At 44.4% G+C, this 27,609-nt stretch overlaps 1 protein-coding gene across 3 annotated transcripts in view; it reads left to right on the forward strand.

Moving 5' to 3' along the window:
* The window catches only part of Fam171a1 (family with sequence similarity 171 member A1), a 114,079-nt gene that overhangs the window by 54,381 nt on the left and 32,089 nt on the right, over positions 1 to 27,609 (forward strand). For all 3 annotated transcript variants that reach the window (XM_040755475.1, XM_040755476.1, XM_040755474.1), the window contains exons 2-3: positions 8,429 to 8,656; positions 15,708 to 15,800. In XM_040755475.1, the coding sequence (XP_040611409.1) occupies positions 15,758 to 15,800 (43 nt within the window). In that variant the 5' untranslated portion in view covers positions 8,429 to 8,656; positions 15,708 to 15,757. The remainder of the gene's footprint in view (positions 1 to 8,428; positions 8,657 to 15,707; positions 15,801 to 27,609) is intronic.

The raw sequence follows: 27,609 nt of genomic DNA on the forward strand, positions 1-27,609 counted from the left end.
TAGTGGTTGTGGGTAATGATGATAATGGGGGTGTAGGCATGAGGGAGGGGAATAGTGGTAATAGTGGTGGTAACAGTGTTAATGGTGGTATAGATGATGGTGATAGTGATGGTGGTTGTGGTAATAATGATGGTTTGATCAGGTAAAATTAGTGGAATGGTTGCCATGTAGGCAAGATCAGGAATATCCTACTCACAGATCTGATGCAAATATTGTTACCCATCAGTCCTCCAGCAAATCCTACAATCTCTTCAAGGCAGCTAGCGGGTGGATTGCAAAGGCTGTCAACTTGTGCAAGACCAAATGTCTGACTACGTTAGGAGCCTAGAATCCAATCTCATTCTGCTCTGCCACAAAATGGACACTCTCACCAAATAATGTTCCTAAATAGTCTCTAAAGTACCCTGAAATATGTCAACTCCATCTGAATCATGCTTCATGATGAAACCGCTCACTGTAGCTTGTTCAGTATCTTCATTTCTTTGAAAAGTAAGCACACATGTGTAACTTAATCATCACATTGATTAAACTTGAGTTTTTACAGAGGTCTTTATCTGGCTTTCATGGTATTTCAAGTGCCAGGGAGTCTCACACACTTGAGCCATTCACAGCCTTCCAGCAGCCTCTTCAGCTGGCCCTTTCTTTCCCATTTTTTTAAATTCTTAAAGTAATTAACGAGTCAGTTTCCTTGCAATTGCCTCCCACTTAGCACTTTCTAAGTAGTCTCCTCCCATAGGGAGATATGGCTTGCTAAGATCACCATTATCATTCTCTTCCAGTCTCAAGGCTTTGTTCAAAACAAATGCCGTGCAGTTTTGCTCTTACTCTATTCCCAGACTGCCTTCCCCAAAGAAGACGATATAGGTAGATCCAGAAACATGCACGAAGAATTTTTCCCCTACCCAGGTTGCCTTGGTAACCATTGCACTAGCATCTTCTAACAGATGTCTGAAGCTTGGCTAAGGTATGCACACTGGTTTCACAGACATCTTTTACCATTGCTCATTAACCTAGCCATTCCCAGTTCTGCACGAAAAGAATCCATGGACATTTTAAAACACCAGTGAAACAGAAGTGTTTTACGGTGGTTTATTGTTGCTGTTTCCTTATAGCACTGTGGGTGCCCTGGTTGCCACCATGTTGTGTCATCATCTTTCTCCTGTTCAGTCATATGGGGTGCTGTGTGAAACTCAGTAAACACATCTCCTGTGTTTGCATTGCTATGTAATCACCATTGTGTATCTTACCATATCTGGCAAGAATGAGGATATTAGTAGAATGTAAATATTCATCCACCTTTATGGACAAGTTCTGTAAAGCTGGGGCCATGGCTTTTTTTTATTACTTTTAACCATATTTACCATTATTTTTAATATTCAATAACTGTTTCAGTTCCCCTTTGCAATAGCCACATTATCTCCTTTATTTTCTTCAAAGGATTGTGCTAATTCTAGTTTTGCGTGGTGCTTTAAAATGGTTCCCGATACTGCATATGGAAGGCTGGGGTCATGTCAGTGTAGCTTGCTGTCTGATGTGCAACTAGCGAGATTCCTTGCTTAGGTGAGATCATAGGAACATTACATCTTTAATTTTCCCCACGAGCATGTGGTTATCTGTATAAATTATGCAAGTCCAACAGGAGTTTTGAAATAATCCTGAGATGTTTAGCTCAGTAACCCCTTGGTTAGCTGCAAGGATTCAGCTACTCTGAATCTGTTCTCATGGCAGTGTTCATGTTGAAACAGCCCCAAAAACGCCCATTATCATGTACCATAGCAGACTGTGGATTGCTGCTGTTTACCTTAGCATCGATTGGGTAGGCTTAACAGTCCCTAGCCAAAAGTTACAGGATGGTCATTGATATTATCTGTTTCTATTATAGTGTGTTTAAAATGAAAGGTGTGCTGACACTTGAAAAAATGGAAAGTCGTGTGTGCGTGTGATTTCTTTAATTGACATATTTTTATGAGTGTTTGGTATCCTGCATTTCAACATTCTGACAAGTGGGTAGAAATTGCTATCCATGGGCGAGCATCAGCGTGTGCCTTGTACATCTTATAGACGAATGGGAGAGGAGGTCGAGGGATTCACTGATTGATCTCCTGGGCCCAGCCAGAAGTGAGGCATCAGAGGCACTGAGAGATAGGGAGGCTGAGGTAGGAAAGAACATCGTGTGCAGAGCCCGTCACGACTGTGATGGGAATAAAATGCTCTAAGGAAGGCCACAGCACTCGCTGGCTGCCTGCATGGACCTCTTCTCTAACTTTCCCAAGCTGAAGCTGTTGTGTCTGCCACATCACTATCTCTTCCTGTGCTGCAGCTGTTTGAGTCGGTTGCCTGTGGTGGTAGACCATCCAAAGGCACAGAATGACGTTCTGAGTTCCCAAGGGCTGCTGTCGCAAACTTATCTCCTCCATGCTTTTCAAGAGAGGAGAGGGGAAGTCAAATACTTGTATCAAGATTGCAATACCCTAGTTGGCGCTGAGGAATGCTTTTTAAAAATAAACCCAGCAGAGGTAGGAATTCTCTATCAGACAGTATGACCTCAGATCAGCAGAGAGGCTCAGGGAGGCTCTTTGTAGCATCAACAGCAAGAGGTGTCTACATGAAGAACGGCCAGAGAGGACTCTTTGGGGGCCAGGGGAGCTCTAGGGCTGCGCACTGAAGTGTATCCACATTGTCCGTTCTCTTTGGGAGGCCAGCCCAGAGGTCTGCATCTCCTCCAGCTGAGTGTTTCTCTTAGAATCAAATGGACACAGGGATTGCCAAGTGCTTTAGTGAGGCTGGGAAAGGAATCCAAGAGCATGCAAGTTATAGCAGATGTTTATTGGGCTGTATTATATATTAATATTCTGATTCCATTTATTTGTGACACTAATCTCTTTTTGAGACAGGGAATTGCTATTTAGCCCAAATTTGACCTCACAATGTTATTGTTACAGATGTGCACCACCACACCTGATTAATAAACTATCTTGTAATACATTGTGAAGTGTAAAATGTATAGGACTTTTAAAAATATATCTGTTTTAGTGGGCTCTCTCAGACTTGAAAATTTTAGTCAGTTTAAAAGATAAAAATAGGTAATATATGGTGCATGTACGCCATATGAAAATGGATCAAATAAATTATGGGAATGCAAGTGACAAGGTACATCCAGATTTTATCAGATCGTTAAGTCAAGTAAGTCTTTCGTGTTTGTGGAAGAAGTAAGTCAGACCGACAGAAAGCTGCCGTGCGTGGTAGGCACCCTCCAGCCTGCTTTTGCTTGCTATCTCATAATGTGGAGATTGAGATCCCACACTGCTCTGGTGACACTCAAGTAACAGGAGCATACATGTCTTAGATAAAATCGGAGCAAAGGTCTGTAGCATTTTAAAAATAAACTCTCATTTGGAAAACGTTTTTAAGTGACCAAGTGATCTTTTTCTGTTTTAGTTAAGAGATGTGAAGCCCATTGTGAGTCTGCTAGATTGGGGTTAAATATAGCTACTAACTATAGTGCTGGCTGCTAAGCGTTGTGACTTTCTTTTCAGCTGCTCTGTCTACTACTGGCCAGTTCCCAGAGCTCCAGGCAAACATGACATCAGAGCCCAGGCTGGGTCGGCAAGGTTGAAGTAGCTTTCTTTCCACCAGGCTCTTAAGGCTAAGTCAGAGAAATGCCAGGTTCCTTGCTAGGATGGACATCTATGGAAACTCAGGTCAAAAATATTCAAGGAAAGGAAAAGTTACCCCCCCCTCAATAAAGCCAATTTGAAGAAACAGAAAGGGGAGCCAAAAGCACTAAGAGGAGACTGACAGCTCCACAGAAATCACCACCACCCAACAGTCAGGTCTACAGAATCTCTTCCCTACACAAATCCAGAATCTGTTAGACCAGATGTTGAGAACGGAGGAGTGTAGGCTGTTCAAACAGCAAGTGAGCGTGTTCTCCCACCTTTATTCCCAGTGAAAACCTCAAGTGTCCTGGAAGGTTCCACACTAGTGAATGCTTTTAAGGGAGCAATAGAAGGTGTTTAGTTTGATGTCTGGATGATATACTATAAAACAAATGTATTCTGTCATTTGCATAAAATATATGTTATTTGAAGATGAAGAAGAAAGCACTAGCGTTCTGCCTTTTTATGTCCTCGGGCAATTTTGTTAAATACCGATAGGGTGAGCCTCATGCATACCTGGGGATTGTATGCTATAATTCAGTCCTCTTGTCCGTGCAATTATGTCTACTTTAACTTACTGCTTAGAGCTGCCTCCTCGCAAGCCAACAATTTGAAACAGCCTTGTTGCACTTAGTTCTAAATTTGTGGCAGTTAGAAAGGAAATGTCTAAAAGATAATACTGGACTTTTAAAAGATAATGTTTAGTTTTATGCCCACAAAGCAGATGTGGACTAGTCAGTGCCCACAGAGGTAAACTGCTCATGTTTGCCAAGAGCAGAGACTCTCTGAATCATGGCAGAGGAAGGATTCCTCAACATCCACTGTCTCCTCCACCCTGACTTTTCCACTGGCTGATCAAAATCTGAGACTGAGTTAGAGGCAATGACTAAATTCCTGACAACAAATAATTCACTGTAGGTAGTTACCTGAGCAAAAGGTCCCTGCCTGGCCTGGAACTCATTATATAAACCAGACCTTGAGATCACAGAGATTCACCTGCCTCTGTCTCCTGAGTAACTTTTACATTTTTAAATGTCTGAAGAAAAAGAAAAGAATAGCACTTTTTGTAAGTGAGCATTATCTAGAATTTACATCTCAGTGCTTATAAATAAAGCTTTATTGGAACACAGGCAAAGTATTCAGTTTTTGTTAACAGGCTATGTGTGCCTCGCTCTGTGTGATGAATGGTGAGGGCTTGAAATAGGGCAGTGTTGACAGAGATGCACAAAGCAGACTATCTGGGAGACATGAGTTTTGGAACCAACCTTGGCAGAACCTAGCAATAGACACGCAAAATAAGGAGTAAACAGAACAGTGTCCCAATTTTGGGCTAGAAATCAGGCGTCCCAGCTTACAAGGTTTCTGAAGCTCTCACTGGCCAGCAAAGAAATAGGATACAGCATCTTAAAAGTAATTAGATATTTATTTATGTAGTTTTCATTTTCACTTGATAGTTTCTTGCATAATGACAGTGTCCTGTGATGATGCCCACCCCCACTACCCTCTGTCCCTCCCCGATTCCTGCTGTTTCCTTCCCAATAATCCTCCTCCCATTATGATGTCTTGCTTTTGCTTGTTTTATTCCTTATGCCTGCAACAGTTGTGTCATAGCCAGGAGACAACATTTTATAATACCCCTCATCCAGGCCATTTATAGGGTCTTTCTTCCAGACTCAAAGAGGGAGTAATGTGGATAATAGAACCTCACAGGAGATTCCTGTCCAGTGGTCATTAGCATTAGGACTTTTGCTGACTGGATGGTCTCATGCAGGGTGTTACTCTACAAAAACTGCAACAGCCCCACTAACATGTAGGGTGACACATGCTAGGCCTGGAGTGCACAAAAAGAAAGAAAACTCTCCCCAAAGGTAACACTTCAGTGGTCTGCAGTTACCCTCTCCTATTGGCATTTCCTCCATCCTATTGCACTAAGTCAGTGCTGAGTGATCTCTTCCCAAAGATCATAGAACACAAACAAAGAAGCCATATTAGAAGACACTGAAGTAGTAGGATCTAAGAGGCTGATGGGAGAGAATACCCTCTGTTTATTCACAAAAACTGCATCTCATCATACCCCCAAGGGAGAGTAGAAGCTTGCAATCTCAATTGTTAGTAAATGTTACATTACCATAAAATTACATAAGTCTGGCAAAGCCCTTCCCACATGCCTACTTCTAGACGAATTTTGCAGTGTGAATATTACTGAAAACTCAGTTGATTTGTGTTATAATTTGTCATATTACTTGGTATATTATTTGACATGCTTTGTTTGTAAATCGGGACTCTTTGGGATGCTAGGAATCAAGCCCAAGGTGTTTGTACATGCTGGAACAGCATTCTGCCACTTACCCCTGGCTTTAAATTCGAGGTAATTTAGCTGTGCTCTATGATCATCTGCCCAAGAAATCTGTTAAATTAGCACATGGGGAAGTGAGCAAGAAGACAATGATTAGTTGGAATATATGACTTTTAAAAGGTTGTATCAATTTCATACAACAAATAGTTGAGTTACCAAGGTAGAAGTTCTTCTCTGTGGTTCAGTGCAGAAGTGGTCATTATTGTTATTTTACTGGACACTAGCGACTGAACCCAAGACCCAATGCAAGGAAGCCATGCATTCTACCCCTAATCTGCACCCCAACCCCAAACCTTCAGGTACAAAATATCAACATTCTCAAAAGGATGTCTCACTTCTTCCTTTGAAACTTTTATGCCTCCGCCTCCCTTCTCTGAGCTCATTCCATTCCGGTGACTAAGTGCATACAAGGACAATGATTGGCAGGATGGAAGGGCAGTAGTTATCACTGGCCTTCTTCTCTCAAGCCTCATGTTCTGCTGCTTGCTCCTGTAGGCTAGGCTGTGCATTGCTGGCCTGCCTCCCTAGCTTGCATAAGAGAGAATGAGACCTGAAGAGCATAATGACTTACCCAGTGCCACATGGTTAGTCCCTAGTGGAGCTGAGATTCAATCCTCAGGTGCTAGTTGCAGTAGACTACCACAGTGTGTCCCACTGAGCAGTAACGGTTGGGTCAACCTGATCCTCCACCTTCATGCTCCCTCTCTGGTTCCTCCATACCCTGACAGCCTCACGGGTGGACTACCCACAGAGCCTTGTTGCACGTGTTCTGTGTCTAGGATGGTCTGGTCACTTGGATGTTTTTGCTAGTCCCTCCCTCACTCTACATTCCAAGCGACCATAAGTCTTTCAGGTTGAAGACCGCTTAAAAATTAATACATCAAGCAGGTGAGCTTATGTCCACTCCCTTCCTACAAAGAGGGTTTGCTGGAGTAGTGGTATCTTCTGACTTGACCTCTGTCTGTTTCTGAAATTGATGTCCACCATGAGGCTGGAGCCTGGCCATCACCGTCCCCTTTCTAGGCTGCTACAGAGTGCCTGAGCCAGGTGCTCATCGTAGACTGTCCTCATGCTTCAGCCCATTCTTCACCTAGATGTAGAGGTTTCTATAACTAACTTCGATTTCCTACACTGCCCAACACCTCCCATGGCCCTTATATGACACTCCCAGAGAAATCTGACCCATGCTTGCCCAGCATCCTTGGATGTCTCACACCTTTTTCATCTTGCGGAACCCACTGTGGTTTCTCCTGGACATGTCTCCTTGTCTTGTTTCTGAACCTTCACTGGCTCCTTACAGTCATAGCATTTGCTTTGTTTTCCTGTGTCTTCTTTACCACCCACGGTGTGACAGTTCCAGCCCTAGGGGAAGAGTCCAAGCTCAGTGAATATCTCTTGCCTGAGTAAAGGGAAGTCATTCATTGTTTTAATTTTTCAGCAGTTTGAGCCATGTGCTTTCAACCTTTGTCTTACTAGCATTACTGACTGGACTTCATCCCTCCTTGTACATGTATACTCTTGGTCTCTTTATTCTTCCATCCTTTGGGTCCTCCCTTTTGAAAAAGTGTGTGTATGTGTGTGTGTGTGTGTGTGTGTGTGTGTGTGTGTGTGTGTGTGTGTGTATGTGTGCCTTTATAGGGGCCTAGTGGTAGAAGTCTGGTGTCCTCCTTCATCATTGTCCACCTTATCTTTTGTGACAGCAGCTCACTGAGCCTAGAGTTCACCCATGTGACTAGCCTGGCTGGCCAGCAAGCCTAGGAATCCTCCTGTCTCCACCTCCATACCACTGATATTACCAGCACTCGTTGCTATGCCTGGATTTTAATGTCCATGCTGGGGAACCAAATTCAAGTTGTCATGCTCGCACAGTAAGCACTTTCCTATGGAGCATCTCCCCAGCTCTTTGGACGTTTCTGACTGCCGTTCAGTCTTTGTGATGACGGAGCAATAATCCCAGCATGCTTATGCTGCTTGTGCTTACCTTTGCTGAGACTTTTGCTGAGCCTGCCTACAAGTCTCGCAGCCCACCATCAATCAGTCCAGCCCACTGTGTCCTTCTGTAGCAGCCTGAGCCCAAGAGGAGCTAGTGCCCAACAGTGCAAGAATAAACAAATATGTTTCCTAGTGTGATAAAGGATAGAGCTTCCTCTCAGTTGTCTGTTGGCACGAGCAAGAAAGAGTAACAATAAAGCAGTGTGTGGAACGTGGGTTTTAAAGTAAAGAGAATATTTTATAAGGAAAAAGATCTTATTAATTTTATAGTTAAAAATTAAGTTTTGTTTTGTTTAAGTTTTATAATTAAGAAGAACATGACCTTGGTCAGAATTACTTGTGAAAGAATGCAGTCCTATATGTTCTTGGCATATCCCCCCTTGGCCTCCTGTCAGGGTTAATGTGCTTTTTCTGTTTCCAGAGGTGACCTTGAAAGTGCACATTAGTGACGCCAGCACCCACCAGCCCATTGCAGATGCCCTCATTGAGATCTTCGCCAACCAGGTGTCTGTCGCCTCTGGCACATCTGGGGCAGATGGGGTCGCTTTCATCAAGTTCCAATATAAGCTGGGTAATCAGTTGATTGTCACCGCCGCGAAACACGCCTATGTGCCAAACTCTGCACCGTGGAAGCCCATCAGATTACCGGGTAAGTTGTTCATCTTTCTCTAAGACAGACCTCCTGGTCAGAGTGATCAAGGATGGGGTCAGACACAGAAGCACCTTTGTGGTAGGAGTCAAGAAGTCTGTATGCCAACTCTTCCAGTCACCTATTCGGGTACCATTATGGAGGGATGGTGGGTTAGGTATGTGAAGCTCTCTGGGGCCCCATTATACACACACACAGAGGTCACAAAATCTCAGTGTTCTGTCCATTTTTCCAATGCTATCCATGCTTTGTGTCTGTTTGATAAGCAGTAGTATGAGCTCTGTACGTTAGTGTGTGACGTCCTCTCTACTTTGTAGAAGTCATAAACAGTCCTGAGCTCACCAGAGAGTTAAGGACAGTGGGACCCATACATGTGCCAGTAGCTTTCCTCATTGCTACAACAAAATACCGGGTCAGAGCAAAGTAAGGGAGGGAGCATTTATTTTGACATACGGTTTGGGAGAAAGTCCATCGTGTTGGGATAAGCAGAGCAGCAAGGGCAGGAGGCAACTGGTCACACTGCAGCCATAGTCCGGAGGCAGGGAGTGAAATGCTTGTTCTTGGCTAGCTTTCTCCAATATATGTGGCCTAAGCCCACAGCCCTTAGACTGTTCCTGCCCACATTCAGCGTGGGTCTTCTCACTTCAGTTCACCTAATCAGGATAACCCTCCCAGACTTCCCAGACGCTGGTCTCTGGTGATTCTTAGATTCTGTCAAGTTGACAATAAATAATATCATCACAGGATAGAGCCCAGGCATAAAAACATGCAAAGCCCTTTCACTAGGTAACATCTAAAGGAAATGTTTGATCTCCCCATTGTATCATTGGAAGTATCCCTGGGGTAGGGGGCGTGCAGAGAGTACCTGCTTGCACCAGAAAAGCAGTTTCTACAAGGTAGGTCTGTGTATATTATTTGCTAAAGTTACAGTCTATAGAGGCTCCAATCCCAGAACTGGCAAACCCTGAATCCCTATTACAAGAGAAAAAGATAAGGCTAGCTTCCCAGGGAGCTCTAGTCACATTTTTATCATCTGGTCATTATACACTTCTATATTATGTGTGTTTGTTTAAATACGCTGCTGAATAAACATTGTTGACTTGTTAACATTGTACTCAAGCCCATGACACTATTACCTATGTCTGGACAGCATTTATCTATCCCATTTTCTCCATAAGATTCTGTATAGCCTTCTCATATTCAGGACCCTCGCGTTGTGCATGGGTGCTACTTGAAACAGTGAAATTACCAACAGAAAGCGCAAAATGTGAAAGGCTTGGCACAAATAGATAAAGAAAAGGCATTTGCCAAGGGAGAGCTAATCCAAGAAGATAGAGTGTTACCCTGTGCAGCCTCTGCTGAGAATGAGTACCAAGTGACTCTGTCAGTGGGCACTGAGCACACAGGCACGTACACACAGAAGCGTTGATTGGGGGTGGGGAGCAAAAGAGACGTTTTAGCAAGCATGTCCATTTGTGACTATGGAACCTGTGAATGATGAGAATCAGTCATCTAATGGCTTTCATTTTGACTCTATTAATATGATTTGAAGAAAGGACATTGTTTCCATGATGTCTATTTTCTTGAATGAGTTCAGTAATGGGAACAATACAGTTTAATTGAAAGAGTTTTAGGTACAGCATGAAAACACCTGGAACCCAGGCCTGCCTTCCACCAACTAGCCCCACCCTCATGGGCCCAGCAGGACTTTCGGAGCCTGTGTTTCTAGTTTCTAAAATGGAATTAATTGGCCTGATCACTGCAAAAGACCTTCCCCATGCCTTTAGCCATTTGCTGACCTTTTCAATATAATAAAGGCACTCCGCGCTAGCACCTAAAGAAGTGTGACCAGAATGTAGACTCTGGTGAAAAGCAGAGTAAACTGTCGTCTCAGTGTGTATTTTTAGAAGTTGAGTCTAACACTTCTGGTATTCCAAACAATTGAGCAAAAAAGGCAGAAGAGCTGGGAGCTCTGAAGTAGAATGAGACACTGGAACGGGGATGCTTTCTTTACTACATGTGCAGTGCGTTAGTTTACATGAGCATTGTTATGAGAGCTGGGCATGGGTTTCTCTTCTCCTCCTCAACAATAGCTCCTAAAAGATGGGCAAGGTTTTTCTCTTTCATGGAAGGGGATATAGACTAGAGTGAGGGAACTCAGCAAACGGGTCAAACAGGGATACACACATTTGTCCGTATAGTATTCATTCTGTTTACTAAACATCATTCTGCATCGTACTTCTTCCCATTGCTCTGGCAAAGAAGCTGGTGGTCCAGGACTGTTGCACTGCTCTTGGACCTGGTTAATCAGCCTCTTCGAACACACCCACCACGTTGCAAGCACCGTGTCTTTAAATGCATGTGCCCACTGTGGTTACCTACCGAGAGACAGAGCCTTCCCATCATGAATAGGAGAGAAGCTCACATGGCCCTGAGAATCCCTTAATAGTTAATCATTATTGGGGGGGAGAGTGTCATTTTCTACTGTGATGTAGCCATTGATAAGTTGAGCGTGTTCCTCTAAAGAACCCCCTACCCAAGCCCTCACAGGCAACCCTGATGAGAGTCAGCAGCTCACGCAACATAACAAATGGTGTGAAGGAAGGAGAGGGACTGGTTGGGCAGCAGCAGTGGGGGATGGGAAGGGTAATGGGGCCTGAAAATGACCAAATTACATCCTATGCATGTGTGAAATAATTAAAGAATTTTAAACATTAAATGCATGTGCCCAATTTCATTAGACTCTGCCTAAAATCCTTCAGTGGCTTCCAGGAATTAAAAATGACACACAGAGCCTCCTCCCTTGGTGACCTCTCCCTTTTTGTATCTCATCAGTTGACCAGCCTGGGTAGTTGTCCCCTGAAGGTGTCTGGCTGGCACTGGCACCCTCTCTGTATGTCATCCTGGATGCTACGTTTTACCACATTCATGGAAAAAAGCCAGTGTCCTGTCTTGAAAACCCCAGGTGGGCTGATTTCACTCCAGGAAGTCTCCCTGCTCCCTGAAGCAGAACTGAAATGTTCCAATCTCTACTTACCAAAAGAAAAAAAAAAAAAGACAGTGACAGTATTTTCCTAGAGTGTGAGAGACCCTGGGTTCCATCCTCAGCACTGGGGGTGGGGAACCCTTAGTGTGAAGAGTCTTCAGTCAACACCCTCTCCAGAGTGAATAAAAATACCGCATGCTGGGAACTGTGGGGCCCTCTGCCACCTTCCATCCCTGAAGCACTCTATTGATTGGGGTCCATAGCCCAGTGCTACTTACTGCTCCCTCAAGCGCCTGCTGCTCATAGCTGAACCCTTATAATACATCACTTGTTTCCCTCTGAAAAGTAAAATTTGAGAAGCAGTTTGTTGGGACAGTTTCCCTGGTGATGGAAAGGCCAGATGTCCCATGTGAGACAAGTTTTCAAAGCACATTGTCACAGTCCTCTAGTGTCTTAGCCATTGTTTCATTGCTCTGAAGAGATACGATGACCAAGGCAACTCTTATAAGAAAAAAACATTTAGCTGGAGCTTGCTTATAGTTTCAGAGGTTTAATCCATTATCGTCACGGCGGAGAGGCTGCTGGGAGCTCAGCTGTCCCTTTGCTGTGGCTGTTTCTTGTGTACCCTCCCTCAACTTTGTCTGAACTTTTCTCCCAACTTTGATGTCCCAGTAATTGTGGTTTACTTTTGTTTTGTTTTGTTTTGTTTTGTTTTGTTTTGGGTTTGCTTTGGTTTTGCAGTGCTGAGTATGGATCCCAGGGCTTCAAGAATGCTAGGCAGGTGCTCTGTCACTGAGCCGTGTCCAAGCCCTTTTGCTATTTTTTTCTTTTTTGAGCCTTACTGAGTTATACAATTTGGTCTTGAATTCACTGTGTCATCTAGAAAGACCTTGAATTCTCAATTCTCTTGCCTCAACCTCCCAAGTAGCAGTAAATTTCAGGTGCCATAAAACACACCGTAGAGAGACCATGGAGACGGTTCACAGTAACGTCCTTGCTGTGAAGCAAAGGACGGACTCCTGATCTCCAGCACCCAAGTAAAACACAAGGAGTAGTGCTGTGCACTGTAGTCCTAGTGCCGGGGCAGAGGCGGGAGAATCTCTGAGCATGTTGTCCAGCTGGTCTTGCCAAATCGGTGAGCTCCAGGTTCAGTGAGAGACCAAGTCTCAAAAACTAAGGTGGGAAGCAATAAAGGAAAACACTGATATTGGCCTCTGACCTCCATGTGCATATAAACGCACATGCACCGTGTGCCTACATACACACATGCACATGCACATAACACCAAAAACCGTCATTTAAATGCACTTTTGAGAATACCTGGTTAGCTCAGTTGGTAGAGCATGAAACTCTAAAAGTGCAACTTGATGGTTTTGTGTAGCTATCATGTCCCCATTATCTATTTCCAGCACATTCCATCACCCTCTATTAACTGTATCCATTAGTTCTGACTTCTATTTCCCATCCATTCCAGCTCCTAGCAACTTCCCAATTGCTTTCTGTCTCTGGATTTGCCTGTTCTAAAGATTGCATATAAATAGAATCAGACAGTATGTGGCTTTTTTATGCCTGTCATCCTCTCGGCATGTTTTCAAGGCTGTGATAACTAATTTTATTGTCAACTTGGTGGGACTAGAATTGCCTAGAAAAAGAACCTCTGGCTATGCCTGTGAGATTTTTCTAGATTAAATGACTTGTGAAGAGCTACCTCAACTCTGGTTGGAACCATTCTGTGGGCTTGGGTCCTGGACTAAATTAAAGGGAGAAAGCAGCCTGAGCAGGAACACTCCAGGCTCTGTGCTACCTGACTAGGTGGCCTGCTCTTTAAGCTCCCGCCACCACAGCTTCCCTGCCTTAGTGGACTGTCCCCTCCAACTGTGAACTCAAAGAAACCCTTCCTTACGTTGCTTTGGTCCGGTGCTGTCGCTCAACAAGGTAAAGTCCGTCCTTCCTGTAGCCTTTCTACTGATTCATTTGTATGTGCGTGCCAAGTTGACAGACCTTGATTTGGGGGTTAATTCCACTTTTGCTGTTGTGGATAGCGGCAGTGTGAACACACATACACAGGTTTTTGCATGAACATGCCTCAGTGCTTTTGAGTCTGCCCCTGGCAGGGGAATTGCATGGCCGTTTTGTGTTGAATATCTGAGGAACTGTCAAGGCATTTTCCATAGCACTAAAGTGCATTCTTGTACCTGCCCTGGCACTTGCCGCCTTCTGCTTGGTCTCTATCTGTTTCCTATAAGTCACGGTCCCCTTATATTGAGTAATAATGATGCACAGCCCACAACCCACGTTTATATGTTCTGCTCATGATGTAGCATAGCCACAGCTAAGTGCATTGACTGAGTGGAGGGGAGGCTAGAGGACACACCAGCAGCTTGGGGGAGGGGGCTTAGAGACAGCCAGCACTGCCAAATCATTAGGATTCTTAACATTTCCTTGATCTTTCTAAGTCTTGATATTTTCATAGAAAAGTCCTGTTGCTTCCTGATGTCATAGTGAATACCCATAATCCCAGTGAGTGAGCTTCACTGGTTATTCCAAGTAAACCTCAGTTACATAGTGAGATGCCGCCTCAAACATAAATAAATAGATAATGGAAAATGGCTGGAGAGAAAGCCCAGTCAGTAAAGAGCTTGCTGTGACAGTGGCTGCTCACTCAGTTAAGCAGGTTGTACGTGTACTCACTTTGTTAACTCCCCATACCCATGCAGAAATCTGAGATCCTAGTCCCTGCCTCTATCAGCTGGGGGTATCTGGGAAGTTACTTCCTCACCTGTAAACCTATTTCCTTACCTGAAGAGCAGGCACCTGAATAATACCTACTTCTTAGAGCCGTTTTAATGCTTAGTGAAATTATCCAAATCAGTAAACTTAGAGCTACATCTGACCTGTCAGTAAGAGTCTGGAAATGTTAGTTTTTGGTGGAATTATTTGCAGTTTTTTTTCCTCTCAAGTTCAAATTGCATGTGACAAAAATACCTAAAATAAAGGAAGGCTTTATCATGACTCAGGCTTAAGAAGAAATGCAGTCTGTTGTGACAGAGAGGCATAGCAGTAGTAGTGTGAGACAAGACGCCTAATCACATTGTGTCTGCAGTCAGAGAGCCAAAGGCAGACCGGAAATGCTCAATGCCTGTCCCTAGTGACACACTCCCTGTCGCAAGGCTCTACCTCCTGATAGTTCCACAACCTTTCAAAACAGCGCCACCATCTGGGACATAGTGTTCAAGCACATTTCACAGCCAAATCACAACACACATCTGCCCAGAAACTTGTGGACTTTGTGAATCTAAGAGTCCAGATATTTGGGTAATAATCTTAAAGTAGTATAATTTGTGTCATGTTATTACTTCCCCAAGTTGGGGGGACTAATCTTTGAACATATGGAGTATGTGAGCCCAAGCATGTATTTTAGAATCTCTCTTAATGCTAATGCCTAACATTACATATGTATGTATGTATACCCATATATTGTATACATAATAACTTTTAACATACTCCAGTGTCAGGAGATCTTACTTCACAAAAATTTTCTTACAAAGGAAATGAGGAGATAATTCAGTCATGCCAACAACACCTGAATTTGTTCCCAGGCACTCATGTAAAAAACTCAGGAATGGTGGTGTACACTTGTAATCCCAGCATTGAGAACGTCAAGACAGGCAGATCCCTGGGGCTTGCAAGCCAACCAGTCTAGTCTAATCAAGTCCCAGGAAGACACCCTGTCCCAATAAACAAGGTAGACAGCCCTAGGGAACAACACTGAAAGTTGACCTCTGGCCTCTACACATTCATTCACACATTTGTACATGTCACTTCCCCCCCAAAAAAATAATCTCACATTTTTTTTTCAGTTTGACCATGGAAAGACAGTATTTATTGCATGAGGATTCCAATACTGACGTTCTGAAGGTGTTTCACTCATCTTTTGGGAAAAAAATCAGTATTGTTGATTTATTCTAAATAAGAAAGCAGGAAGAATGCAGAGTACCCAGAAAGTTAGAGTGAGATTTTGAATTGAACTATCAGAGTACCCTTACATCTGCTTTGTTCTTACAGTATTTTCCTCACTGAGTCTTGGCCTGCTTCCTGAACGCTCTGCTACTCTAATGGTCTATGAAGATGTTGTCCAAATAGTATCAGGATTCCAAGGTACGTTTCATATTTAAAAGAACTCTTGGGCCAAACACTAACATTTTGTGAGCAGCCTTCTTCTTACTGGATGGTGGCAACAGTGAATTTATCCACAGCTGCAATGCAGTCAGTGTTTGTTGTCTCTGTGATGAGTCTTCATTTCCAATCATATTGTAAGTTGACTGCAAAATTACTTCCTCTAGAACCATTCTGTAAGTTTATGTGAGAAAGGAAGATGCCTCCCTGTTCTGCTCCCCATCATCTCTCTGTCCTAAGGAAAGATTTCTCATCTTTGGGTCATTCTCCCAGTCTATGTTGACTAGACAGTCACTCACAAAGACAGTAAGTGTGTGGGTATAGGTTTTTCTTGCTTGCCTCCTATTTTTCAGTGTTTTAGTGTGAACCCTCACCCTACCCCAAAAAACAGTTGGCTCTAAGATATGCTAACATGGAAGGTTCTGGGCACTTGCCCTCTTCCCGTCAGTAATGGGATTCAAGTTGGGAATAAGCCTCACAAGATATTTCTCTGGGCTATCGTTTTATTCCATCATAGGTGAGAGGATCACCATATTTCCTGGCTCTGCTGAGTGTTCTCTAAGATTTATTTGTTGTGATGCTTATATTTGGCCCTCATTATCCTAAGGTTCAGTGTTGCCAGTTCATATAAAAAAGAATGTGTGAGCTGGAAATGTGGTCCAGCAGTTAAGAGCATTTGTACAGAGGACCAGTGTGCAGTTCCCAGTATCCACATCAGGCAGCTCACAGCTGCCTGTAACTCTTACTCTAACCCCACCCTCTTCTGCCCTTGTATGCACACAGGTGCATACACCCACACAGACATAAATAAAAGATAAGTCCATTATTTAAAATGTATTAAACCGAACATATGTAGACCTTTATTGCCATTAGTCCCTCGCAGAACAGTAAAACAACTGTTTACATACCACTTCCAATGTACTGGGTCTGGTTTTAAGGCTATGTAGCTTATATCTTTGAACTATGCAAAAAAAACACTGTGCCATTTTTGTGTGTGTGTGTGAGACTGGGGCATCTCAGGATTTTTGGTATCCTCAAGGGGTGCCTTGCATATATGCAAAGACCAGTGTACTTTATTCTTTAATGATGCTACCACAGCACCCATCATCTCTATCACACAGATCTATGTAGCATTAGAAAATGAAGTATGCTTATTCATTAGTGGGGAGATGCAGGGAGATACAAAGAGTTTAACATACAGCTACTGATTTTAGAGGGTGGATTTGAAAAGAAATGGAAGTGTCTAGAAGCATTTATGATCTAGGCTTGGGAGAGAAAACAGAAACAGAGGTGTGGATTTTAGTGTGACTGAACAGTAAGGTTCTTCTTTTCCTTTTTTTTTTTTTTCATAAGAGACAACAGTGCTAGACCTGAGTATTCCCTAAGCACTCGATGGCCCAGGTTCATGGCCTTATACTTACAGTCCATATTTCATTAGCTTTGCTGTAGTCAGAGCCACTTACAGCCCAACCCCAAAGACATCAATTACTTCTTCATCCTCTTGATATCGCCATGGTCAGCAGATGCAGCGGGTTGGTCGCCTGCTTTAAAAATGCCTTCCCTCATTTCCTTGACTCCATGCCTTGACTTTCTGTCTTGACTGCCTTCCTCGGACCCACATGTCCCCCTTTTCCCTCTTCTAGACCAGCCTACATTTGGCCCTGGGTTTCAGGGTCTTTTAGATATTTATTGCTTCCAGCCCCTGTTTCCAGGGGAGTTTAGCCTCCTGTGTGGAGGCTGAGAAGTAGCTGATTATTTGGCATCTCACCTTGGATGTTTACTGAGCGTCTCCGACTCGGCATATACAGATTGAGCTCATGGGTGAGTATAACTTGCCAGAACTTGTGTCTCAATAAATGGCCTGGACATGCACTGTAGTTGTAGCACTGCAAAAGGTTTTTTACTAACGACATATTCCTGTTCTTGCTGAACCTCAGGTCTGGTCCTCATGAAATTAAAATTGAAGCAGTTAAGTCAGCCAGCTTTGGTTTCTAGTTGTACGTAAATAAGCTCCAACTCTTTATACTGAGGGCTTCATGGTTTCCTTGTCCCTGAGCTTCTGGTGACTGCCGCAGTCACCCAGAGATGGTGGCTGGTTAGAAACTGGGCTTGGGGGTAGACATTGGAGCATGTGAGTTTCCCAGAGAAGCAGGCTCCTTGCGCCCATTTTTCCTTCACACAGAGCTTTTAGCCACACGGTCATTGCCAGCCTTGTCTTCTTCACGGCCACTTGTCATAGTTTTTGAACCTGTGTTTCCCATGATTGATGTGAAAGGAGAAAATGTGTGATCTTCTCTTCACTTCCCTCTATCATGGTTGCTCAGGCTCCTTGTGACTGCCTCTTGTATTCCTGACTGTCACCCACCAGCCTTGACAGCTGGCTCTCTCTTGTGGCTCTGAAGAGACTCTTGAAGGATCCCAGAGTCCCTGTCATGCACTGTCTGTAAGTGGTCACCTTCTCCCTTTGCACCATTCTGTGTGACCTTCATCTCCCCTTCGTAGGCCTCCATGAGTCCAAAAGCAGTTACCAGCAGCCTGGCTTTACACTACAGCCTGAGTCATTTCACAGTCACAACCCCTGTGTCTGCACTCACTCGCCTTTTCTGCTGCCCACATGTTGCCCATCTGCCTCACAGGACCCCGGTGGATCTCTGCAGGTGCTTCCTGCCAGCGTGCTGGTCTACAGCCATTGCACTAGGGGTGGAGTTGATGTCACTCATGAAGCTATACTTCATGCCTTGACTGTCTCTTTTTCCCGTATGTCAAACACTGAACTGTTGATTTAGTCTTAGTGAGGCCAAGCTCTCGTCCTTTCTCTTCCAGGATGCCGTCTCACTCATCCTCACTAAGCCATCTCACAGGTCACTGTGATCCAGCCCCAGACTCCCTACTGAGTGTTCATCTGCGTGGGCTGTGTTAATAGCCCAACTCAGTTTGTTCTCTTCCTTCTCATCTAGACCATCCCATCCCACCGTCTGCCCTGTCTTTAAACTCTCCTTGGACAGCAAAGCCAGCCTAAAAACCATATTCTCCAGGCCTTCCTGGATCTCCATTGCAGATACAAGTCACACCTCCAGCCTTGACATCCCACCCATCTGGAAAGGGCCTGGAATAGTATGACCTCATCCCTCCTGGCCATGGCCGTTAGGTCTGGAATGGGCACCCAGCATAAGGTTACTAAGCCATGAGTAACAGAGGTTAACAACTCTGGTCTATCTTCCTTTCCCTGGGATTGACCTAAGCGCCCAAGAGAGGTAAGAATTGCAAATGAATGGTCATGAAATGTAGGCCAGATCAGGGCTGTGGACAAGCAACCTGTGAACTAGTTCAAGGAAGGCAGCAGAAGCAGAGGAAGCGATTTGGTAGCAGGTTAGAATGAAGAGTCATGGCAATAACAAGTATTAGCATACAAATGAATTCCACATACTTCTACCTACTCACCCTAAAGCTGCTGAGCCTGGGTAGCACCAGCCCCTAAACCTTCAGTGTCCTCTGGCTCCCATGCTCTAATGGCAGTAAGTCCCTCGCTCCCTTACTTCCTCTGCCATCCTTGTGAACAGCCCTCTAACTGGGAGTCATGAGTCTTTCAAATGGCATCTCCTTTTCCACCATGTTTGATACTGTTCTGACTTAGTTACTTTTCTTTTTTGCTGTGACAAACACTTGACAGAAACAACTTAAAGGAGGAAGGATTTGTTTGGCTCACAGTTTAAGAGGGCACAGTCCACGAGGTTCTGTTCTTTGTGCTTCCAATGTAGACCATTTCCCCATGGTTGATTTCTTTTCTTTGTTCAAGTTGGGGCTGGGGGTATGGTTAACATACAAATACACACACACACACACACACACACACACACACACACACACACACACACGAGTGGGGAGGGAGAACTGCAATGCATTCAGTTAGCTTTGTTATAATTAATCAATCAGCAGATGTACACCCCTGAATCCTGCAGCTAGTCAAAAGCCACCTAAGAGCAATTTCTTCCTTTCTGTAGTCTTCTGCCCATACCAGCTTCCTGACATGACAGATATTTGGTAATTTTAAAACTTATCCTACTTCATGAGCTTGAATGGTTTAATTATACTGCTTCTTATCTCAATAGAGTGGAGGCAGGGCAGTAATAATAATGGGTCATTTTATTTGACTCAAAGATTGTTTTCTTACTAGAAGGAAAGCCATATGTAGTTGAATAAATAGGAATCTTTGCCATCATTTGCTATATCCATTCCATTGTGCAAAATCAGATGATACTGAATTTATGAAAGACATCTAAAGATTTTTAGCCCTTTTTCCATGGGTCTAAAATCTTGCTTGCTCAGAAATACAGCAATATAAGCTGGTTGTCTATAAGCATGTTGCTTGGATGGAATGATGTGCCAGCCCATCCTGGAAATGATCCCCAAGCTTGATGATGGCTCACTTAGGAACCTTCACATCACCAGCTATGTTCAAGGTCACATGATGCTGCGTTGTTTTAGGTGGCATTAAAGGAAAAACTCGGAGAGAATAAAGGCTGCTGGAAGAGATGGATATCAGGCATAAAGAGAGAAAGAGGCCATTGTTCCTGACACGTGCATGAAACTTCAGTTGAAGGGTTAACATAATTACATCCAAATAAGATGCATTAATGAGAGCTTTTCTATAAAAATAAAAAAACGTCACCCCCTTGTCTTCTATGTACATAGACTAGATGGCATGTATGCAAATTCTAGCCCTATATACCGATAAAGTAAATCTCAGCAGAGTAAAGGGCATGCCGGCAAACATTAAATACATGCTCCTAGTAAGGTTGTCATGAGCAGACAGCAGCCCTTGCATTTTAAAAGTGAGGCAAGTGATCAAACTATTAGTGTTGCTGTGGCTGTGTGAAGAAGTCTTACAACAGTGAGAGGAATGGGGTGGGCCACTGAGTGACTGACTGGCCAGCTAGGGGGATTTCCCTGAGAACAGGCTGTGCCTGAAAATATGTTACTTGTAAAATGTTGACAAATTTCTTTCAGACTTGTCATCAAGACTGATTTAAAAAAATGAAAAGAGAGAACGTTTGTAGATTGTTTTCTCAGAGAGTTTTAGGTGTCGCTGAAGAACTAGTTAGTTGAAATCTTTTGGGGATAGGTTTAGGGGAGAACCCAGAAGCAAATCCCAAGATGCTGAGAGATGAAGGGACTGGGAATTAGCTCAGTGGGTAAATCACTTGCCACACACACCTGATGGCTTGAGTTCGGATCTCCAGAGCTCATGTAAGAGATTGGCACAGTAATATACATGTCTGTAGTCCCAGCACTACTGCTGGGGATACGGGAGATGGACTGGAGGCTCTCCAGAAGCTTGTGGGGCAGGCATCCTGACATTGGTAGCAGCAAATGACGAGACCCCATCTCACATAGATAAGGTTGAAGGTGAGAACTAACACCTAAGATTATCCTCTGGTCTTCTCCTATGCACACACTGACACCCAAGGTTGTCCTCTGGTCTTCTCCTATGCACACACTGACACCCAAGGTTGTCCTCTGACCTCCTATGCACACACTGACACCCAAGGTTGTCCTCTGGCCTCCTATGCACACACTGACACCCAAGGTTGTCCCCAGACCTCCTATGCACACACTGACACCCAAGGTTGTCCTCTGGCCTCCTATGCACACACTGACACCCAAGGTTGTCCCCAGACCTCCTATGCACACACTGACACCCAAGGTTGTCCTCTGGCCTCCTATGCACACACTGACACCCAAGGTTGTCCCCAGACCTCCTATGCACACACTGACACCCAAGGTTGTCCTCTGGCCTCCTATGCACACACTGACACCCAAGGTTGTCCCCAGACCTCCTATGCACACACTGACACCCAAGGTTGTCCTCTGACCTCCTATGCACACACTGACACCCAAGGTTGTCCTCTGATCTTTTCATGCACAATGTGGCATATGCATACTTATGATCGCATTCACAAACACATACATTTTTAAAGATACTAAGAAACAGCAGAGACGCAACTGGAGATCTGTCCTGCAGCTCCCATGGCCCCTAGAAGTTTCATGCTCCCTGGACAGTCCCTTTATGTTCCACAGAGCACCTTCTGGAAGCCTCTCCAACCCCACATACATACTACTTTTAGCAGTCTCCTTGTTTCTTGTTTCAGAGGGAAAAATAAAGGTCTCAGGGAATGACATCTTCATTTTTCTTCTTGTTATCCTTCCCACTGCTTCTCTGCCCTGCCATGAGTGCCTTCACACTCCCAGTGATCCGTTGCCCCGTCTCCAACCTTCCCCCGTATGAGTGCAGAATCCTCCATCAGCATTCTCTGCCGCCTTTCTTACCTCTCACTGTTACTCAAGGTGTTGCCCTTCAAAGAGAAACCCTTTCTGTGCCCCTTTCCCCTTCAAGTGACAACCTTGTTTACTTTCCTTCCCAAACTTTGGAAAAAATCACCTCTTGCCACATACATGCCGTGAATCTCCCTGAAACTTGGCCTCATGCTGTTCTTTAAAATACACTTGGTCAGTTTTAGACCTGGGGTCCTCACATCCACCCTCACCAGCCATTGTCCTGCCTGACTTCTCCCAGGCTGCACAACCCCACCCGTTTCTTCCTTCCTGCCCTTTGTCAGGCAGTTGTCATCTCTGCCTGCCACGCTGTTCACTTCTCAGCTCTGCCATGCAGTCTTACTTCCCTGCCTACTTCCTATTCCGAAAGTGGCTTTCGACTCAAGCCCCCACTTTCTGAGTTGATCCCTGCTGTCACTGCCTTTATTTGTCTTTCTCACTTGAGCCTTTTAATAGCAGGCTCACCCTTAAGCTTTTGCCACCCCTGGACACTCTTCATGGGCTGACCAGCTGAACTCCAAGGCTTTGAGCTGGAGGCACCATGCCCTTCACAAGCTTCCTCTGTCCCCAAGACAAGAGCCTGCATAGCTCACACATACTTCCTCCACCTTCCCGTGTTATCTCTTACATCTCTGCCTTTTCCTGTCTGCTGTCTGGTCCCATCTGCCCCTTCACAGCCCTCCAGACAGGGGCCACCTAGGAAACTTCCTTCCTGGTCAGTCGGTCACTCCTTTTTTAAAGTTGATCTTGTATTTCTGTCATCTCCCTCTTATTCTGGGTTGTATGGCATTATGATAATCAAGCCATTTCACTCTCTACCTCCTTGGCTCTTTGGTTTTGTCCTTTTCTTGTTTATATATTATGTGTACACTATACATGAGATTCTTCATATTAGTTGCTTAAGTTATGAGGATTCATAGGTTCTCCACTGTGTTAATTTCACATATCCTGGTATAGTTATCAGTGTCTGGGACCATTGGGATTGTCACATCTTGGGGACTGCAACTGGCATTTGATGGGTAGAAATCAGGGATGTTATTCAGTATGTTAATATGTACAGGACAACTCCCAAAAAAGAATTACTGGACCCAAGGTGCTAATGGTCCTAATCTAGTTTCAGTTAAGTCACAGAATTTTTGATATATAGCAAGTTGTTGGGTATGAATCACCACATTCAGTTCCATAGGTATTACTGAGGTGCAGATATACATTGAATGCTCTTTTTCTCATTGTGCTTCTGATTAAGAAGTACAGACATTCACATAAATGTAATACAAGGCACAGTGAGACCCAAGACCACAGGAGAAATACAAAGAGACCATAGAGCTTGAGATGAGCTCGAGAAGTTATGCAGAAGAGATGGACTTTGAGATGCATTTGAATGATACCTTAAGTACAAAAACAGAGACAAGGGACAAGCATGACCATATGCATAGAAACAGTCGGCCCCATGGTCCTGTTTAGCCAGATGATGGAGGTGGGTTGGTCAGAAATAGAGCATCTATTTTGAGATAGGAAGGAATGCAGAATGTAAGTTTTCTACATTTTCCAAGCACACTGACATTGACCAAGTTGCTTGACCTCTTTGGGATTTAATTTCTTCACCCAGAAGGGCAGGGTGAAATTCCTTCTTCCCAACCTGGTTGTTGTTTATAAGTTCTAAAGCACTGAATTGTGCCTCTCCATTATAAGAGATGATGCAGTACTTTGAGTGTATCATTATCTACTTATTTTAATATTTCACCATCATGCATTTGCTAAGTGGTGAAGTCTGATGCCTTCTGAGCAGGAAAAGCACATACTCAGAATGGCATCTCCTAACAGCCAATGTGTCCATAGGTGAAATGGAAAAGGAGGTTAAAACTAAGCAGAGGGCCACTTGGGAGACTGTTGAGACAAAGGGTGATGCATAGGTCTTGTGGTATGGAAGAAGAGGGGAAATGTTAACAAAGGAAGAGTACCCAGTCTTGGCACGTGAGTGACTCTGTAAGATGTTAGGAAGGGAAAGTGATATTGGCTTGTATCAAAACTGGACACTGGAGAGAACATAGGTTCATTAAATGAGAGGCAGTAGATGCTGGTCCTGGAGAGCCAGAAAGGCATCCAAGTTGAGCTATCTAGAAGACAAATGCAAATGCAAATGTAGGACTTAGGAAGATCCCAGGACTGGGAAGGACTGTGGCTGTAAAGGGGAAATCACTAAGAGGAGGGAAAGGAACAGCTGAGGTGATGGATAGCAGCCCTTTGAAAGCTGTTTCATGTAAAGCCAGGGGGAGAAAGAAAGGATTTGCATGAGAACTTGCAAATAAGAATTGCAAAGTCTGGAGAGAATCAGAGGCCAAGTATGAATGCCAATAGGAGACTGTGGGCGAGGCTGATGAACACTGTGGCCCATTGTGAAGAGGTCAGGGGGATGAAGGCTGAGAAGCGATCATGAGGTTTACAGATTACACAGTGGACCTTGCCATCATGTGTTGTGGGTGAAAGCCATGTCACTGAAGGCTGAATGGAAGAAGACAGGCATTCATATATGGAGAGAATAGAGTGAAAGCCATGTTTGATTATGACTTTCTTTTCTAGATAGGGAAGGCATGAGCATGCTTATTGCTGAAGGAAAACGCACCAGTGGACAAAGAGATTGTTGACAAAGGCAGGAACAGTTGATAAAGGTTCATCATGGCATAGACAAGAAAGCAGAATTTAGGATGGGGGCTTGGTATGACCTTGGATGAAAAGAAGAGGGAAAAATAGATTTAGATGTTCAGAAAGAGAAAGTAGGCATCTGCTGTCTGATAAATCAGATGTAAGCATTTGAAAAGGAGGATGGGGCCTTAAGTCTGAGGAGAAGAGAGGGAATTCCAGGCAGCTGCTGATGAACTGAGAACCAGAGATGACAGGCAGGCTGGTCCACTCCCTTCCTGCTCCCAGACAATCACATGAAGATTTAGCAACTCTAAAGAAAGACAGGCTGAAGAACACAGTGCCTTCCGCCAGCCCCACACATGCCCACTTAGGCCTTGTTTACACTGTGGCCTAGTATAGCCTATATATACCCTTAGATTCCTCAGATACCTTCTGGGCCATCTCACCAATCACAGGTTTTGCCTGGACTTGTCCATCATACTTTGCCTGGACTTGAGGGTGTGTGGGTCCCTCAGCAGATGGCATCTGTATCTTGCCAGTCGCAGAAGGTGTCAGTTCAGCCACTTCCTGTTCTTACAATCCTATGTGTGCCTACCTTCCAGCAACTACAAATGGCCCTGATTGTCTGGTGACATCCCATACAAATAAAGGATAGGCGAGTGGTAGCATGGAGAGGCAGGGCAGAGGGAGAGATGCAAAGAGAATCTGCCATCAAATGCATGCAGTACACATACCCCTCTCAGAGACAGAAAGGGATGAGAGAACAAATTTTAGTGAGGCACCAAAGCCCCTGAACTCTGGCTTGTGGCTCTATGGGTCCTGCTGCACGTCCAAGTCCTTGTTGGATGTATGTCCTGGGTCCAGTGTGAATCTCCACCTGCCTTTAAGCAGCCTTCCTCTTCCTGTCTGAGCAATTTTCCATTCCTCTCTGTCAACTTTCCCATCTCACCAAAGTTATGCAGGAACCTGGAGGGATACAGATATCCCACTCTGTTCTTGGATATCTGACCTGGATTCCACCTTCTCCCTTTACTCTCGTGACGTCCAGCCCCCTCTTGGCCCTATCGGGTTTGGATATGCCATGCTTTCTTTCATATGAGCTGGGTTCTTTGCTTTTTCTGATTGTGGAACCTAGGTGCCTGCATGGTGACACATTAACTGAACAATATCAACAGCTGCATCAGCCATTATTGAAAAACATAATCCTGTGTAGTCAAGATGAGGAGATGAAAAGGAAGATGACTTTTCACCTCAGAGAGCTCGACGGAAATGGAGAACAAAAGAGGGAGGCAGCCTATGCAGCCAAGTGTGTGAAGGGTGAGAGCAGACAGCTCCCAGTAGGGCCTACGGCACCAGTAGAGTCCCTGTGGGGCCGGGATTCAGTGCAGACCAAGGAGACAGCAGGCTTCAGAAGACTGAACTAGATGATGTTGTAAAGGGATCCATGAAGGCTGGCACTTGCTTTTAGAAGTGAAGACAGGGCATGGTTAGCCTGGCATTAGCCTGACAGATGTGTGTAAGAGGTGACCAAAGAGAGGGAGCAGTGACTTTGGGCCCTGGCTCCCTTGGCTTTGGGCCTGAACCTGTGTTTTACTAGCCTTTGGGGATGACAGATGGTCAGTGGCTTTGAGCAGGTAGAAGAAGCATGGAATGTTCTTTCACTTTAGGAAGTGTAGCCCAGCGAGCCTGCCCCCAGATAATGGCTGTGTAAGTCCTTTGGACTTCCATGGCCTTATTGTAGGAAGACGGTCTTAGTTTTGCAATTCTCTGAACTCTGAAACTCCCTTATCACAGAACATTTCTAGTAATGCTACCACACTTCCCATCCTAGAAGTTCAAGGGGAACCCTGGAATGACTTTACAGACCTCACCTCTGGATGAGTCACTGGTATTCCAGGACCTCTATGCTTTGTGGGGAGGGATAGAGGAAGCCTTCAGCTGAGCACAGCAGAATGAAGTCAACTCAAGCGAGGGCTACATAATGTTAAGAACATCTTTGCCAAGTTTGTGCAAAAATACTTCTCCCCTTAATGTCTGGTGACTGTCACCACAATAATAGGTAAAAATAGGGATCATGATGACATCTGGAGAAAGGTAAACTGCAAATAATACCACAAGGCAGCTGACTGGGTCACTCCAGTACCCACACAAAGGGATGGGGTTGGGGGAAGGAGTAACACTTTGCATCATTTCCAAATCTGAAACATCATCTGTGTCAAGTAGGAAGCACTCCCGAGGAACAGAGCCCATGTCACACGGCAGCTTCCCCACATCTCGTGTGTATGCGGGAAGGGGCAAGGGGCAAGGGGAAGCTCTTGTTTTTATTACCTTCCAAGACCGAATATTGCAGTCCCTTGTCCAGCCTCAGTTTGGTTGGTAGCATTAAACCAGATTTTTCCAGGAAGTTAGAGGAAGGTTTTGCAGCCATATCCAAGCTTATCTCTTGCATTGCTTGTGTAAAGAGATTAATTGCTGTTTCCTTGCTTCATTTACTCAGACTCTCCCAAAACGTTACCCTATCCATAGCCAAATGCTGCACAGTGGAAAAGACTGGTCGCAAATAGAACTTGGGAAAAGCTTTTTTGTTCAAAACCTAAATAACATCCTGTGTGAAAACAAATGTGACAATGGGCTATTATCTCTCACCCCATAATAGCATGTTGTCACATCCCTGTGTCCTGGATGAATGAGGGATGGCACGCCATGTGGGAAGGAACAGGGGTGGGGGAGGAATGTGGGAGCGGTAGAAAAGCCTTTTGTGGCTTGGCATTTTCTGGGATGGAAACATCTCCTTGGGGGAGGTAACTCAGAAGTT

This window comes from Mesocricetus auratus, unplaced genomic scaffold (assembly GCF_017639785.1).
Source record: "Mesocricetus auratus isolate SY011 unplaced genomic scaffold, BCM_Maur_2.0 Super-Scaffold_100013, whole genome shotgun sequence".
Classification (NCBI taxonomy): domain Eukaryota; kingdom Metazoa; phylum Chordata; class Mammalia; order Rodentia; family Cricetidae; genus Mesocricetus; species Mesocricetus auratus.